The 19,579-nt window shown below is 36.8% G+C and overlaps 1 protein-coding gene across 1 annotated transcript in view; it reads right to left on the reverse strand.

Annotated features, from left to right (window-relative positions):
• Positions 1 to 1,381: 1,381 nt before the first annotated feature.
• Dhfr (dihydrofolate reductase) overlaps positions 1,382 to 19,579 on the reverse strand; it is a 143,205-nt gene continuing 125,007 nt past the window's right edge. The window contains exons 3-5 of the mRNA XM_067147224.2: positions 17,466 to 17,589; positions 8,246 to 8,355; positions 1,382 to 3,582 (exon numbers count right to left, since the gene is read on the reverse strand). Coding sequence (XP_067003325.1) covers positions 3,501 to 3,582; positions 8,246 to 8,355; positions 17,466 to 17,589 — 316 coding nt within the window. The 3' untranslated portion in view covers positions 1,382 to 3,500. The remainder of the gene's footprint in view (positions 3,583 to 8,245; positions 8,356 to 17,465; positions 17,590 to 19,579) is intronic.

Below are 19,579 nucleotides of genomic sequence, written 5' to 3' on the forward strand. Positions count from 1 at the left end.
GTGAAGTGCTGAAAAACATTGAAGAATTTGCCATAAAACCCTGCTAAAATATCGAATAAAAGAAGGTAGGCTGGACGACAAATTCGTGTAACAGAAAATGCCTCTTGTAGACGTGGATGTCCGTAGTAAACAATGTTGTCAATTTATTCTCAAGATGTAATGTATGTCTGAATGAAAACAGACTAACGCTGCAGATACATTCAGACATACATTACATCTTGAGAATAAATTGACAACATTGTTTACTACGGACATCCACGTCTACAAGAGGCATTTTCTGTTACACGAATTTGTTGTCCAGCCTACCTTCTTTTATTCGATATTTTAGCAGGGTTTTACGGCAAATTCTTCGATGTTTTTCAGCACTTCACGACATACCACTATTTTAATCCAACTTTCCAAGACGTCATAAACTACACTGCCTTCAATTCAACTACTTCTTTCCATCCTTATTTTAAATATTGGCTTCAAATATGAACTTTTACTGCATCTTTTAACCGTCTTGTTCTTATCCTGTTGACGCCTTATTTTTGATATTCTGTTTACCTAATGTAATATATATTGCTTAAGCTTCTCATCAAGAAGATCCATTTCAGTGTCAGACATGAACTACTTTTTAAAAACAATATATGACTATTACTTTCAGATGAACACATCATTTTTTCAAAGTGATTTTAGTATAAGTTCTGTTTTAATACGAATTTTTTTACAGTAAAAATTTTGCATCCACAGTATTAATACTTGTAAATATTCATCAATATTTTTTACGTAAATTATTATGACTCCTTAGACCATTATGTGTTTTAAGATTGAAGCTGATGATGCCCAATAAATAGTGGGCGAAACATGTACTTCAAATTTCTGATAATTTCCATGTGTATTTAACCACACTATAGTGGAATAAATTTGTATTGAATAGGTGGTATTAAAATTACTCCTTGTATAAACTTTGTGATTAGTGGTATGTTCCGAGCTGTCAGTGGAGAGATGGCGTGGAAGGACACAGTAGACGAATAAGTTTGGGTGGTGTCTTTAAAAGTAGGAAAGATCACAATATGAAGATAAAGTTGGAATTCAAGAGGACAAATTGGGGCAAATATTTGTTTATAGGAAGGGGAGTTAGGGATTGGAATAACTTACCAAGGGAGATGTTCAATAAATTTCCAATTTCTTTGCAATCATTTAAGAAAAGGCTACGAAAACAACAGATAGGGAATCTGCCACTTGGGCGACTGTCCTAAATGTAGATCAGTAGTGATTGATTGATAAGTAGGGTCCGGATTCATATACACTAAAAACTCCACAAATACACATGCACATATGCACTAAAAATTTTGAAAATATGTATGAAAATATGCACTAAAAATAAAACAAAATACACTTAATAAACACATTATTTAATTTTAACTCAGTGTTAAATTGATAAACATGTTTCATTCTTTGTAAAATTATTCATGGCAGTAGGTTATTAACAGTTTTTCAATGTTTTCGGGGGTCAATGACTTTCTGTTGTCGGACAGAATTAATTTATACGCTGAAAATGATCGTTCTACATCGACGCACAAAACTGGGCAATACTTGTACAATGGCACTGATTGCTTGGAACATTCTTCTGGCAAAGACTGCCTGATTCTACTTATGTAGTTGCTTATATTTAAATGTCAGAAAGAAGGAAATAGCTGTTGTGGAAAAGGTCATTATCCATCTGCAACACTGAAAACACTGTCCTTGATCATGGAAGGCTTCTCGTGTAGCCAAGGGATGTAAAATATATTCAGAGTTCATTATATTTTTCATTTCATTCAGAAATCTTAGATAATCGGTCATGCATAAGACAAAAATATACCTATATATGCAATAACGTTCAAAATATGCATTTGCATGTACATTTTTTAAAAATCCGGACCCTATTGGTAAGGATAATTTTGTCAGCTAAATATGATTAAAAGTTGTTTTTCAGCACAAATATCATTTTGCATTCTAGTATTATTAAGTGGAATGTTTACAAAATTATCTGATCACTGTGAAGGCAGGTGTATTTAGGGAAGAAAAGTGGAACTTTGACACTTTATTTTTACAGGTACTACTGTTGATACAACCAGCTACATGTTCAGGTTGTTCTAAAAACTACTTCCTGCAGCATTTTGGCTACAAGCCCTTTACACATGCATTGGGTTGTTATGTAGACCCTTTTTAACTGAAATAACCTGAAGTTTTTCAATGTTGGCACTTAGACACTTTTTCATTTCTTCTTCTTCATCATCATCATCATCATCATTTGCAGTTTTCAGCTGTTGGCTGGGTCTGCTTACTTTTTCATTTATAGTATTCAAATGTTAAGAAATCACTTCTTTGTTAAATATTGCTCTAAATCTGAAAATCCTTAGTAGAGGATTGGAATATGATAATCAATTCTAGTATGAATTTTTGTGCAATTAATTAACCTAGACTATTTTTTTAACTGGCTCACTATGCAATCTGTTGGTAAAAACTGATGTAGATCAGGTTAATATTTCTTTCATCTAATTATCTTAAGTACAACTTTGTACAATAGAAATGTAATGTCTAACCAAATGTACGTATGCCAACTGGCATGTTAAATTAACATACTTTAAAATGTTAATTTGTGAAAGGGATTGCTCTTATCCAGCACATACATCTAGTAACTTAGAATTATTGAACTTATTCATTTATCCATTCTTTTCGTACATCCTACTGTGGGTTATTCTAATTCAGGACTTAGTTTTCTTTGTTATGGGCACTATGCTATTTCCTTTTTATATTCATGGCTGATGTCACTTCAATTCTCATTGAGCACCTCCATGAAATAACTTTGGGTAGCCCAGTATATGACTGGAAATGTGATTTACTTTAAATATTTCTCCACTGCGCCACACACGATTTATGCCAAGTGTGGTGCCCTACTCCTTTAACCACATTTGTATGGCACTGTACTCTTTACCCAGAATCTTAAGATACCCTGGCACAGTGCCTGGTTGCCTTCCATGGTTCTGAATGCTGGCCAGGCACTTGGTCTCACGCAACTTGATCATATCAACAGCAGTAATTTCTGAGCGATGATGGGAGCTGCATCTCAACCCAGATGGGCATCGGCCCGTGGGAGAATCTAAGAAACGATGGCTCGATCGGCTCGAAGAAGACGTGAAGCACGCCGAAGTCTCTCCTCATGCAGATCTTGTTCCACAGAAGTGGCGATTGGCATACAAAACAGCAAACCTTGTGGCAAAGCTGGATAAGCATGAAGTTGATGATCTTGTTAGCTTTCTTACCCGAGTATTTACTGTAAGTACAACATATTTTATATGGCTTTTGAATTAGGTACATCATTTCCAAGAATGATTACTGGGAGAAGGTTTTTCATTTGTCCAATCAAACACCTATATAATTACACAGTACATTGTCCCTTGTTCACTCTAAATCATCTTTCTCTTACTACAATGAATACTATATACATTCTGCTGTTCACCAATTCTCATTATTCAACATTGAAGCTGTTGATATACTTCATATCCATACTGGATACCATTTTCTTCCTGAATTCCTTCTGGAACATTCGGATCCCTAGGAACCAAACAAACACGCACATTATATAACTCTATCAAAAAAACACGACACAAAACAAACAAACAACAACATTTAACTGCACAGAAAATATTCATTAAAACAGTAAAGGGAAAGCCATGGAACAATAGAAAGACAAATGAGCTACATCACTGTCAACTATAGGATAGTAGAAGGTTGGAAGGTAGATTTTCAAACAAATGAACATCAGTCATTCCTGTGCAGGAATGCACAGAACTTTATCAAGCCATAAATTAACCAGTTCTTTTCAAAACCTGAAGAGGAATGCATGTATTTTTTTCTAAGCTACAGGTTTAAAATTGCACTAACACACAGAAGGTTTTCAGTCCTGCAAGGATGGGAAAGGGCAAGGAAGCAGAGGCCTTAATTCTTTTTTATTTTTTATTTTTTTTACAAGTTGCTTTACGTCTTATCACAGATACTGTAGGTCTTATGGCGACAATGGGACAGGAAGGGCTCAGGAGTGGGAAGGAAGTGGCCGTGGCCTTAATTAATCAACAAGTGTTAAAAAAAAAAAAGGTTAGGGTATTCAAAAGCATGTAATCAATTAGGCACGCAGAGACCCTTTATGCTTGTGTTTCTGTTTAAAATATTTAATAGTCATGTGAAAATGTAAACACTAAAGAGAAAAGGAATGGTGTTTATAGTATAGTTATTTAATATTCTGATGTTTAAATCATTCATAAATTATAACCTTTTAGTGCTTTTTGAACTCTACTTAAAGGCTAAGTTTTAATGTTGTGTAATAGTCACTGATTATTTTTGGCTTAGTTTATTAGAGCAACATTTCCATGTGAAATAAGTACACTGGTGACTGGAGTTCTCAAAACAGAATACCGTACTTTGTGATTCAGCATTTAATTTGCCAGTAAAACTTAATTTTGAGCAAAAGTATAACTTATTATTTACTTCTCTTTAAGCTGAGAATGAGCACGTGTAGTAAACAAGAAGCCACAATTGGTTTAAATTTATTTCAACTAAATATTTGATGGTTTGTTGTGTGGTTTACTGCAGTCACATACCAGTTCGTGAACCATGGGCAACAGCTGATGGCCAAGTAAGTGGTCCTGAGAATCGGGATACCAGCTGCTATCGAATATGACTGGGCATCTCAGACATATTCTGAGTCAGTGATGATGATGATGATGATGCTTGCTCTTTAAAGGGGCCTAACATCTAGGTCATCGACCCCTAATGGTATGAAATGAGACGAAATGCAATGACAATTTAAAAGTACAAAATTAATTTACAAACCAGAATTCAAAACGTGATGATGAAGAATGAATAGATGAATATGAATTCAAAACAATCAGTGGATCCAATCAGCAATGCCTCACCTTCCCAGAAACAATGTTACTGACCAAGGTACTGCTTCCAAAGCTTGCTGTCTAAAGGGGTTCAATATCCAGGTCAACGGTCCATCATAATGGCACTTATCGCTAGTAAAGTAGAACCATGGTATTTCTCAAGTTGCGGTACTAATCAAAGGTAGTGTAAACTCAGTGTTCCAAACATTATGGTACTACTCACAAATATTGTACGTCGTACAGGTAACGGAGACTTATGGCGTTTCTCATATAATGGCGCCACTCGTAGGCAATGCAAACCCATGGTGCACCTCACACAGGTGTACTAATCACAGGGACTCGTACTATCCTGTGGTGTTCCTCACATAGTGGGTACAAATCACAGGCAACGCAGACCAACAGTGTCGCTAATATAGTGGTACCAATCACAGGCAATGCCCAGACCCGTGGTATTTCTCACATAATGGTACAAATCACAGGCAACGAAAGCCCGTGATGTTCCGCATATAGTGGTACTAATCACAGGTACTGGAAACTCACAGTGAATAATAATATAAGAGAATTTATTGGACTCCAACCTATTCAACCTATTCAATACATTATGATTCTTTCAATACGGAAAATAAAATGATTTTCATTACTTGTAATAACTCACAGTGAACCGCTCTCTGCTGCTACTAATTACAAACCTATTGCGTACCTAACATAGTGGTACTACTCGCAAGTAAAGGCGACCCATGGCTTTTCCCACGTGATGGTACTGATCACAAGTAGTTTCATGGTTCTAATTCAATCATCCCTTGGTTGCCCCTTTTAGTTGCCCTTACAGCAGGCAGGGGATACCATGGGTGAATTCTTCGTCTGCATCCGCCACCCACAGGGGGATATTCTGAGTCGGGGCCTTCCTTGTGCTGAGATGGCTAGAACTATACAATCCACCGGTGGACCCTAACAAGAGGAGAGATCCTCACTGGGACTATGTGTAAGTAGGGTATCATCCTGCTTCACAGAATTTACAGAGCTCAGAATATTTTAAACAAGCCTCGGACCTATGGGAGTAACGGAGTCCCAGATTTTTTGATAGGCGAGGAACTCATTTCAAATAACCTGGCGAACAAAATGGTATTCGATGAGAAGCTATTAATATTATAGGGGCTTATGGAAGAAAGAAAGAGTTTGCCTCCATGGCTCAGGCGGCAGCGCGCCGGCCTCTCACCGCTGCGTTTCGTGGTTCAAATCCCGGTCACTCCATGTGAGATTTGTGCCAGACAAAGCGGAGGCGGGACAGGTTTTTCTCCGGGCACTCCAGTTTTCCCTGACATCTTTCATTCCAGCAACACTCTCCAATCTCATTTCATTTCATTGATCATTGCCCCAGAGGAGTGCGACAGGCCTCGGCAGCCGGCACAATTCCCATCCTCGCTGCTTGAAGGGGGCTTCATTCATTCCATTCCTGACCTGGTCAAATGACTGGAAACAGGCTGTGGATTTTCACTGAAGAAAGAAAGTAAAACTGGCTGAGACAGCAAAGAGGATGTGTTGGATGTGTTAGGAGTTAACAATATTCAGGTAAGGGAAAAAACTAGGAAGAGCAAGGACATTATAAAGTGTTCTTAATTGTGTTAAAAGGGAAAGGGATGAGTATAAGGTAGGACTGTTCATCAGGATTACTATTCTATGCAAATTAATTTCCATCAGGCAGATAAATGAGCGAATGATGTGGCAGATTTAACAGTTGTAGGAATTAGGACAAGAATTGTCTCAGTCTATCACCATGTGATAATGCAGATGAAGATGAAGCTGACAAGTTTAATGAAGCACTGAATGATGACATAGTGTCAAGGTCAACAGCAAGGATAAGATAGTGATAGTGCTAATGGGCGATTTCAGTGCAAGAACTGGACATAAAACTGAAAGATATAAGACACTGTCTACACGATGGTGTTCACAAAAGTAATAATCATTTAAAATAAGGTCTAACACATTAAACACACTGTATACACAGTATGCATGAAGTACATTCAACCTGAATATTAAAATAAGTTCACAGTCCAAATTAAAATCTAAAAATCGATAAAAACGCCACTTCTTCAAATTACAACAATCTCATTTTTAAAATCCTTCTTAAAGTTAAAACATATGCCTCTCCTGCAATATTTGTTAAAAAACTTCAGTTGCCTGCACCCGTTAATGGAAGAGGGAAATACTTCTCAAAACATAAGTTGCACATAAGCGCACTGCAATTTTTCATTAATTAATTTCTTGGAAATGGCTGAGAATTGAGCCTTACTACTTGCACCTGCTATATTCCTGGTCATACCCTATACGTGTCCCAAAGATGGATTGAATCAGTCGCCCAATCTCCATAGCCTCCCCTTGTCAGGATATCTTATTCATAAGTTAGAAGTAACAGACATAGAAAGAAGCAAGAATGATAACTGGTACAGACAGATGGGAACAATAGTAGAAGGATACTAGGAATGAGGAGATAAAGGATTAAGTACGAACTCGATGGATGAAGTGGTGGGGGTCATATGAAGCAATGGGAGTATGGGTTGTCTTGGAGAATAATGGACCTGATCATGGAGGGTAAGAGAAAGTGGCCGCATGGTTTAGGTCACATAGTTGTCAGCTTGCATTGGGGAGATAGCTGGTTCGAACCTCACTGTCGGCAGCCCTAAAGATAGTTTCAGTTTTGTCTTTTAATGTTGATATATTTTGCTTTGGAGGCATTTTAGAAAGCATATTATTAAAAGAACTTGAATACAGAAGTTTCCCAAGGAAGACTGATGCCACTTGAGACTAACATGTAAACAATTTATACTTATCTTAGAAAAAGAGGCAATAATTGTTTAAAAAATCTGGGTCATACAGTCTCAAAACTATTCAGTTCAATATCAGTTTCTCAAACTTACTCTAATTCATGCCCATTACACTCAAAATGTTATTCAATAATACTTATTTTATTATGTCTGTATCCATACTGAGAAGCAATTTTTCATGTATGAATGTATTTCTGCTGGAGAATTAAAAAATGTCCATTATCTAGAAGAGTACAGTATTCATAAGTGTCTGTTACAAAAAGCTTTACTGTATTATTGTAAGACATTTTACACATATGTTATATATGACAGCATTTAGAACTTGTTACAAACTCTAGAATACATACATGAACCTGTGGTATCTGAAGGTGTTCAAATACGTCAGCCTCATGTCAGTAGACTTACTGGTACATAAAAAACTACTGCGGGACAAAATACTGGCCCCTCGGCATCTCCGAAAACCATAAGAATGTAGTTAGTGGAATGTAAAACGAATAAAATAAAAATACTCACAAGACAGGTGTGAATGATGGTTTGATTTCTGGCAGGAATGTATCACACTCAAACTCCTTCAGCACTCTTGTGATGTACATGCGGTGGCACAAAGAAGACTCCATCACTTCCTAAAAGGAAACAAATATTCATTCGAATATTGAATATTTATTCATAATCATACTTTCCTGTCATATTAGGACTTTAGAGAAGTCGTCCGCAAACTTGTTATGTCATGCTTCCTTCCTAGAGCAGAAAATTTCTTGTGCCTCACTTTACTCTTCCCTGCCTCTCACTACTCATTACATTGCAAAAAAATCCGGCACATGAGAACTTCCGTACATAATCACGATGGTTGGTAGACTCTCAAAGCGACATTGCAGAAATTAATGTTGACCCACTGGAAATTATATGGACAACATTCAGACAGAAAATCAATTCACATAAGTTCACATCCAAGAACCGAACAGCCAGGAACTTGAAACTCAAAAATGCTTGGACACAAGAGAGAAGACAAGCTCATAGTGAAAGGATGAGGGAGTTTTGGGAATATAAGAAGAAGAAGAAGTCCAGTGCTATATAATGGTTCTACATGCTCCTTAGAGAGCAAAACGCATGATATATATTATGACAGTAGTAGGCCTCTCCTGAGTTAGTCGAACATCTGCTAACAGAGAAATCTCACAGAGACTGCTGGAACTTGACTGTGACCACTTAATCTGCTGGTGTAGCCCAAGATGTCACTACTGGTTTGTTTTCTAAGGTATTTTTTTTGCATTAGGTGATCTAGCCTGGATGATTATCCTTTGCTTTTAAGTTACCACTACAGTAATGATTAAGTTACCAATACAGTAATGATTAACTAATCAGCTCTCTGTTACTTATGATGAATTTTCTATCAATCAGTCACCCCCTCAGCCTGTCCTTATAACAGTCGAAACTGGTTAAGACGCCCCTATATAGCGATTTCCATGGTTATTACATCATTATTCCAAAGTCCCAGTCCATGTCCTATTAAATACATGCTAAAAAGACTTGGATAGCACATTTACGTCACTCTTTAGTACATTCGTAATTCCCACCATAAAAAATTTAAATGAGCATCCCCAGCAAAGCTGCGCGCACGATGCGCTAACAACGGCTAGCCTGGGTAAGGATTTGGTAGAGAACTTAATTTCATGGTCCCAGCGTGTTGGCCTACAGCTGCAGCGAGCGTCAGTCTCAGCCAGTCTTTGATGTGTGCGTATGTTTGTTTGGATTGCGCAACAGTAGCTCGTGTGACATATTGGTGCTTAATTTTACATTTGTAAGTGTATTGAGTAACATCATACATAAATTAGGTCTACTGTACGTATGTATACAGTTGACGTGTTGGTGCTTAATTTTATATTCGTAAGTGAATTATGTAACAACGTACATAAATTAGGCCTACTGTACTTACACATAGTGGTTTGCAGGACATTCAGTTATGGAGAAGAAGAAAGTTAGACAGTTCACAAATGATGAAAAATTAAAGTTTGTTGAGAAAGCAGATACTAATCCACACATGAAACGTGTCAAATTGCTCAGATATTGGACATTCCTATGATAACTTTAATCATAATTGTAAGCAACATGCATAGTTTGCGTCCCTAAGAACGTTTTCCTTGATGCTTTACTATGTTGGTGTTCTTAAAATATATTATTTATTTATTTCATTAATTATAATTGTAAACACTAGTTTCTTTGTTTTCATCGTAATTATTTTTACGTTCAAACCTAACCTTAAATTTAACAGCGTAATTGTTTTTCATTTTTATGACTTTTTTTGGGTTACCACAAAAACATCCTAACCAGTTTTGGCTGTACATTGTTGTGAGTTAGAACCGTATGCGTCAATTCTGATCGGGACTTTGAGAGCGCAACACTAAGTGAGGTCTCCTCTTGGGGGCCAGCGGACGAGGCTGAGGCTAGCTACAGCGTAGCAGTTGCATTGTAAGGCAAGGCAGTACTATCACCTAACAATGTGAACTTCATCTACATGTGGCAAAGGGAAGATTCCAGCGTTCCCCTTAGCATGTAACTGTTAGGCAGGGCTACGTTTTCCTTAAATGTTAATGTAGGGTTTTTCTGTTAAGACTTAGGATGTAGGTTTTCTAGGCAGTCTACGGACATATGTAAAACCCTCATGGTATTACGTAATGTAAGAATGCATTGTTTCCCTTCTTCACTTTGTTTTCTAGTGACTAAGTTTTTTAACTCTAAACTTTCTAATACACCACTGAAAATCACTGCAAAGATCTATCTCTGCCTTGTCTGTACTATAAGATGTTATTTAATCTATATTAATAAAATGACGTACTTGTTTCAAGAACCTCGCTGTTTCTCTTCATCAACGACTGAACAATTTGCAATTAAAATAAAGAAATGTCATTTACATGAAACTTTTAAAATCGCACTACTCTAAATAAGTTATAGTTAAATTACAAGGCTTGTCCACTAAATAAAATATTTAAAATTACATACAAACCAAACATATTTACATAAAATGTATCTCTTTTCCCCCCCTTAAAATTCTAATATCACCAAAAACAGTGTGTCTACAATTCAATTTTTTTATTTCAGCTCCTCCTATTTCAAAAGTTTCATTCAAGCAGCACTGAACATCTGGATTATTTCCAATATGTTGATATTAATGCCTCTCTCCGAGGAAATATTACACAGGAAATTTAAATAGGCTTTAATTTGTGTTTTATTTACAAGAAGAGAATCCTACATAATGATGTACTCCATCTATATATATAAAATAAGAGTTTTGTCTGTACATTGCTCAGAATTTAAAAAGGATGGTATTTCTGTATCATTCATGTCACCAGTAACAAGGAAATGCACTGTTTACTTTTCTGTAATTTCTGTCTATCTGTCTGTACGTATGTACACGCATCACGAGAAAACAGCTGAAGAGAATTTAATGAAAATTGGTATTTAAAGTCGGGGAATAAGTCACTACAATTTAGGCCATAAATTATTGTATTCACGCTGAGTGAAATGGTAGTTTAGAGGAAGGCCTAAAAGTTAAATCTCAAATATTTATGTTATTAATGGTTGTATCTTAATGAAAATCGGTAGGCATTGTCTGAAAATAATTCAATATAATCTAGGCTATAAATAATTGTATTCATGCTGAGAAAAATGGTAGTTTAGGGGAAGGCCTGAAATGTAATCCTCAAATATTTATATTATTAGTGGTCCTATCTTAATGAAAATCGATATGCAAAGTCGAGCAATACGTTGCTATAATCTAGGCCATGAATAATTTTATTCACGCTGAATGAAATGGTAGTTTAGGGGAAGGCCTAAAATGTAATTCTCAAATATTTATGTTATTAGTGGTTGTATCTGTAAATACTACATAACTAAAGGTATATGGTATTAAATTTCCGATCATTTATGTCTCATTCATTATTACCGTACTGGCTATGATCACAAAGATATTCATAAATTTGGATTTTTGTTGCTAAGTCCATATCAGCGCAGAGTCATGAGAAAATTGGTAAACAGAATTTAATGAAAATCGGTATGTGAAGTCGGAGAATAAGGAACTACAGTCTACGCTATAAATAATTTTATTAGACACCTAATATCACAGAGTCGAAAGAAAACTAAATGTGAATGTCTACAATATTGTGATGTGCTTTGTGTCTTCTGTTACCACTCATCCCCGATAGATAGGATTACTGCAGCCTACCGAGTATTTTTTTAAATTTGCTTTACGTCGCACCGATACAGATAGGTCTTATGGCGACAATGGGTAGGAAAGGGCTAGGAGTGTGAAGGAAACGGCCTTGGTTTTAATTAAGGTACAGCACCAGCATTTGCCTGCTGTGAAAATGGGAAACCACGGAATACCATCTTGAGGGCCGCCGACAGTGGGGTTCGAATCCACTATCTCACGGATACAAACTCACAACTGCGCGTTCCTAACTACACGGCCAACTCGCCCGGTCGTACCGAGTGTAACAGCCTGCCTGAATTTTGGCGGGAATTATATGGGTAGTTAAGTAACTTTCTTCTTAAGCATGCCATTCTTCTGTTCCATAAATTTTCTGATACTACTGGTACATAACACACTGGTTCATCATAGCATTCAAACTATTCGATCCCTACTCTGAAGCACTGATTGGAATGAGCAGTGTGCATATTTAACGGAATAATGGCAGAAGAGTGCGGTTTTCTGTTTGATCGAGTATTTTATATGATAACATTGCTTTTAATCGCTACATACCTACTGACGTTTTTGTAATGATCTATGTTGACTTCAGTTAGGAAAACCACAACGTCAGTTTTTCTGAGAATCCCGTTGTGAAGCACGGGTACATCAGCTAGTAACTGAATAAAATATAAATTTATTTGCCTACCGACAGTTATAACTCATGATATAGATGTTGATTCCCATAGGGAATCTGAAATTATTTGCTCCGAATGAGTAAATTTATAATACCAATATAAATGGTCCATTATTGGACATTATAAATTTACTCATTCGGAACAAATATTTCAGATTCCCTATGGGAATCAACATCTATATCATCTGATGGCCAAGCAGGCATCAATTTTTGATAATGAGACAAAGTCTCTCATAGTGCATTTGGCACTGCCGGTAGCTACAATTAGCCTACGCAGTGGCCTCCATGATATGCACTATCCAGCGTCTTGGTAGGTGTGCTAGGTACCAACTGATGAGCCCAGCCTAGCACATGGGGGCGAAACGCTGGCAACAAGAACGAGTTAGCTGGAAAATTTATAATGTCCAAATAACGGACCATTTATATTGGTATTATAGTTATAACTCAATCGGGCTATGACGAGTTAACTCACCTAGAACCTTCGAAAACTGTTATCTGTTGAGCAGGACATGTTATCTTGGCTCTTTATGTCACTGAGTGTAGATTTTTGATCCCTTCGTAGAGGCCAGTGGTTCCAGATTTGCTGCACCACACTGCACGTTAATATTTCATTGCATTTTGTTTTGTACAATCGCGATCACAAGAATTTGGGGTGGAAAAGGAAACAGGTAATGTTTGGGTGAAGATTTTGGCCAACCCTGAGGATGAAGGAGAAGTAACCAAGGCAATGTTACATGTGTTCGTCGTCCAGGAGGTGTGGCCTGTCCCGTTATGCACTCAGAGGTCACTCCCAACACCATTTTCTCGGGAAGTGATTAAGATGTTTCTATGGTTAAATATTCTGGCTATATTGTAATTTACTTGTGAACTTTACTGGCTATACTGTAATTTACATGTGCACGATTGATTAGCGCTGACAATAACTCCATAGGAACGGTTTTCCAAACACCCTTGCTATTAACAAAGTAATGAAGAACCATTCTTCCCGTTTTTCCCTAATTAGTTTCCTCCAATAATTTGAATTGCTAGAAAATTATTATTTTAATGGAAAACTAGCGCACTGTTTAAGATTATACAAATACAATTATTTTCGTGTGCAGGAAGCGTACATTTTATTAATTTACATTTTTTTTACAAAATGCACTCCTCTGTTTCTTTTAAGACATTTTACTGTGACGTTATGAGAATATCTTATTTTTATTATTACCGACAATTTATTTTGGATTGTAATTAATATTCTTCATTTACATGTCTTTTAAATGTAAGCACTGTTTCTGTCTTGTATTTTTATCACATTTAATTTCTGTCCCATTTCCCTTAATTATATTAAGAAAAACGAATGGTATCATATTTCAGTAAAAGGGTAGGCCCTAAATCTTTAAATGAAACCGTTACCTTCTTTCATCTTAATTTATTGCGTTCAAATTCGATATCCGTGTATATTTTAGTGCAAAGTATATTATTTATTCTTTTGACAGTGTCTGCACGAGTATTAAATTAGTTTAATTTAATAGGGCCAATATTGATGAAATATGGGTCATTCTTTCTTAGAGTGGTTGAGCGCAATGACAATGAAGACATTGTCAAGACCGCTATCATTTCAGCCACTCTTCGCACACAAGAATTACAAAGAAACTGGAGAATTTGACCCTCAATGAATCGATATACACAGTACGTCTACTTAAGTTCTCGAGGGTACATAATGGCTAAGTGTGCTCGTTTGGATGATGAAACTATTCATCTCATTGATTCAGATGACAACTCTTTGCACAGTGAGTATAACAAGAATGGTGAAGCTGACAGTGAGCTTGCTTCTGAGAATGAAGAAGAGGGAGAAGATATTAGCTTGCCTACAACAAGTAATTCATCTCCATCTGTCTCAAAATATCCAATATCCTCCTTAGAGAACATCTGGCTGTTCAGCATTGGACACCCTTATGGAATTCTATTCTCCCCGATGGTCCCAGGGGCCGATGACCTTCGATGTTAGGCCCCTAAAACAACAAGCATCATCATCAGCCGATGGTCCCAATGCTTGAATGACCAAGGGATGTGAAGTAGGAGAATAGTGCAGGGCACAAAAACAAATTATCCATGTAAAAATGATAACTGTGGCTCTTCCTCTCATAAGCTCATCCAGCAGCACAAGTAACGAGGCAGCCACCTTGCCTAATGAATTCTGGTAATCTGTATTACACTCAGAACCTTTGCCCTGATAAACCTCAAAATTTTCTAGGTAACCATCTTTTGAACTGAGGTTCCAGATCTTGTAGTATCAAAATCTAACTGGGTTTCCGCAGATAAACTATTTACAGCCATGGCACATAAAATACTTCACCATACTTTAATCATAAGCCAGATGTTCTTCGAATATTAAATTTTTAAAACATCTTTTGATCCTCTCCGTAAGTGGCCTGACTTTCCATGCCTTGTAATTTAGGTTGATCACTGCATTGTCTGCACAATAAAGAAACCAACAGACTTGAAGAAATCTCTCTTCTCATTGCCTGAGACAATGCAAAATTGTAGGCGAAGCCCTAATAGTGCTGTTTAGATGGCAAATTATTGTACACATTAATGTACAATATTGCAATAAAGCAATGTATTTCATCTGCAGTGATCTTTGGAACTGGGTGGTTCAAAAACAAAGCATACCACCTAGTTTCCTCAGCTAAGTACTCAACAATTTCAGTCTATAAACTGTTCAAAAATGTTCACTATCAATATAATTTTCATACCTGAATAACCTGAATTTGGAAATGAAGAAGGGGATGTCAAAATCTGCCTCTTTTACCCATCGGCAATTTGATTTTGATTTTCCCTTTCTAATATCAAATATATTTTATGAGCAGAGGTTGGTAGATGACAAACTGTGCCCAAATCTGGCGTGGGTGTGGGTTGTGTTGTGCCATTGATGGCTTATTTCAGTATTAGCCCGTAGCTGTCGGGATATCAGATTCTTAATCAGTCTGCAAGTCTGTAATAATAATTCCAAGAAATATTACCTTGCAATTTCATTATATAGGGCTAAATATAACTTACCCTACATCTTTACCTCCTGAATCCTCATCCATGTTGATATTTGATTCTGGAGGCTCAACAAAAATGTCAACATTGCCAATGATGTCCTCATTATATATGTCAAGAGCCTCAGCTAGCGAGAAACCTCTCCCAATTATACAGAAATAAAAATACATTAGAGTCACGGAGTACAAATGCCCCGGACTTACCATGTGGCAATCACCTGAATAAAGCAGTCCTAGCATGGTTATTACTGGTTTGAATCACTGTAATTACTCGCTAAGAATGTAATGATAAATCTACAACAATAATTTGAAGTAGAAAGCTATGTAGAGTACATATGGGAATAAATTTACTTATGCAAAACCAATGTCCATTATTTCATGATTATCTTGTCACAGACCTGAATGCTTCCAAAATAGCACACAAAGCATGAGAGCAAATGAAACTAACAGTCAATCTGCATTGTTGACATGTTCACGTACCAAACAATCGCTTTTGCACCATTCTAACAACTGTCCTTCTGAAAAAGCTACATTTAGTGTCGTATGGCAACCACTGGTGCTAATAGGTTAAGACGAGGGGCGTGGCGTGCACATTACCATTGTTACCGGTGGTAACAATAAAATATAAGGAAAATTAATATACTTTAATTAAAAATAAAATAAATAAAATAAAATAAATTAATATAATTTATGGTGAATACTCATTTGCTATCTTTTTAGACCAAAACCCAATCTATTCGAAACAGCAACTAGCAAGTAGATATCATGTTTGGTCTCAGTTGCCAGATTTAAAAAATGGCCATGTTTACACCGTCAGTGTACATTACTGGTATACTTAGCGCAGCTTGTCATGTCACCAGTCTCTGCATTATTCCGAGAGCTGCTGCCGCTACTCAGTACCAACACAGCCTTACCCAGATGGTTGTCTAAATAACCCCTCACTGACTGACATTGAAATGTCCTCTCCTTACTTTTAACGCTGTAAATAAACGGATTACAGTTAAATACACTTAACCCAAACCTACTACAGCCCTTGAAGGGCCTTGGCCTACCAAGCGATCGCTGCTCAGCCCAAAGGCCTGCAGATTACGATGTGTTGTGTGGTCAGCACGACGAATCCTCTCGGCTGTTATTCTTGGCTTTCGAGACCAGGGCCGCTATCTCACCGTCAGATAGCTCCTCAATTCTAATCACATAGGCTGAGTAGGTAAAATCCCTGACCTGGCCAGGAATCGAACCCGGGGCCTCCGGGTAAGAGGTAGGCACGCTACCCCTACACCACAGGGCCGGCATTAAATACACTTAAACATGTTTTTTTAATTTGTGGTTAATTCACTTAAGAAGTAGACATGTACATATGTAGGCTATCTAAGTACTTCTGTAGAATATACTTCACTATTAACTAACAATGTAGCCCAGAACATGAACATAAACTCCCAGCAATGTATAAATACTGTACATCATTTTAAGTTTAATTCACTGAAGTAGACATGTACATATGTACATGAATCCCTATACAGAGCTAGGGCTGACATATTCAAAGATTCATAATTAAAAATAATAAATTGAACCCCAATATTACACACCCTACGAGCCTCCAATCAAGCAGGAATGTAAGACTAACTCAGTCGGCAGATCCAAAATTTTCCAAAATATTTTACAGTTATTACAATGAATCACAAAATTACATAAATGTTATGATTCCATTGTTACATAAAGTGGCTCCTATCAATGTATTACATTAAAGAATGATCAATTTTAGATAACATTATCTACATTTTATTTATAAAAGGAAGATATATGACCTAAATGCAGAACAAGAGGACTTACCTTGTAAAGAGAGCTGCCACCTATTACCCAAGCAATTTCAATTTGATCCTTAAGGGGACTTTGGTTAAGACTTCCAAGTGCAGATTCAAGGGAATTGTGCACTAGCACACCTTCCCCAAGATCCCTGAAAGAAGAACAAGATTTTAGTAACCTGTTTCTAGTTTACTTGCAAGCAATGATGAATTCTCAACACGTTATGAAAAAATCTTGACTGCCAAGAGCTGCACCTTAATTTTATTGAATTTTTATCCTGGCCCAGGTCAGAACAAAATGTAGTTTCCACTACCAAACTCTCATTTCTGGCTGGGACTATGTGGAAGCTGTTGAGGAATGGGTGGTGCTGAAAAATGACATTCAGAGCACAACTAGTATGTTTGGACATTGTGAAAGGTGCTATGTGTAGAGCAGTGGTGCAGCAATTGCACTTCCTAGCCCAGGGAGAAAAGCAATGGCAAAATACCTCACTCCTTATCGTACCTTGTATGACTCATTACAGATGCCGCAATCGGTCTTAACTGTTACCCTACAAATGCATAACCTTTGGTGGCGCTATATGAGACTTAACAGAAATACTTGCATAACAGTTGTTTGACTTCTGCAAAATCAAAAGTTAACTTTTTGGCTTCCTGGTGTAGGTCTTTCTATTTCAAATCAAAAATCAAAATCTCTTTATTTGCAAATGAGGTGTCTACCTCGGTGGCAAATGGTACACTAAAATACATTATTGTCAAGCACTAAATATTAAATTAACAAGAGAAGAAAATTTTTCCTATAATACAATATTATACAATTTACGCTAACAATGTTTTCTATTAAACACACAGCTCATCCTTAATAAATTTATATTGTTTACAAAATTCTAATTGTAATATCTCCTGTACTACTTACAAATATAGTCAACTGATATACAGTATGTGGTATTGCTTCAAATGATACTATAAAACTGGTATAACATTAATATTTACATTGCATTTATTTATTTACTATTTTTTTTTTTTACCCGTTCTGGATCCTAAGTAGCATAACGACCTGCTGCATCTTAACCAGAGCCCCTTTTGCCACCACTTTTCAGAGTTCCTGAAGGGCCTTCACAGCTACCGTAGCGGTCCCAGGGCCCTCGAAGTCCCCACTGTACTTCACCCCTACAGGCAGTCCCCTACTTTGGCTGTCCAAACTCCTTAGACCAGGGGATGGAATTAATTTATTCACACACATTTTTTTATTTACAATAACCTGCACCGGTCGAATGCCCTCTAACACTTCATTTATTTTCTCTGTTGCTGTTTATTCTCTTCTTGAATATCTGTATAGATTTTGGAAAAGGATCAAACACTACCCCTGGTAAACTGTTCCACTCCTTCACACCCTTCCCAATGAATGAAAATTTACCCCAATCGCTTCTGCTAAAATTCCTTCTAATTTTATATTTGTGGTCAGTCCTGCCGATATAATTATTTTCCAACTGAAGCCTCTCACGGATATCTCCCCATGCTGCTTCTCCTGTATAGGCTCTATATAATCCTGTAAGTCTAGTTTTCTCCCTTCTCTTACTTAAAGTTTCCCACCCAAGTTCCTTTAACATTTCTGATACACTACTCTTTCTCCTGAAATCCCCTGTTACAAATCTTGCTGCTTTCCTCTGCACACTATCTATTTCTTTTATTAGGTATTCTTGGTGAGGATCCCAAACACTGTTTGCATATTCCAATAATGGACGAACCATACTCAAGTAACTTTTTTCTTTTAATTCTTTGTTGCATCCTTTAAGTAGCCTCATTATGACATGTAATGATCTGTATGCTTTCCCAACAATGTCATCAATATGACCCTTCCAGTGCAAATTACTTTCAAATCTCACACCTAAGTATTTGCACTTGCCATCTTTTGGGATAACTACCTCATCCAAAGTATATTCAAATTCAGTTTTAAAGCTCCTGTTTGTAAAAGTTGTAACAGTTGATTTGGCTCCATTAACCTTCATATTATTTTCTTCAACCCATTGTTGGATACTTTCAAGGTCCCTTTGTAATTCTGAACAATCCTCAATGTTGTTTATTTCTCTATAAACAATTATGTCATCTGCATACAATCTTATTTTTGATGTTATATTGTTC

This window comes from Anabrus simplex, chromosome 5 (assembly GCF_040414725.1).
Source record: "Anabrus simplex isolate iqAnaSimp1 chromosome 5, ASM4041472v1, whole genome shotgun sequence".
Taxonomy (NCBI): domain Eukaryota; kingdom Metazoa; phylum Arthropoda; class Insecta; order Orthoptera; family Tettigoniidae; genus Anabrus; species Anabrus simplex.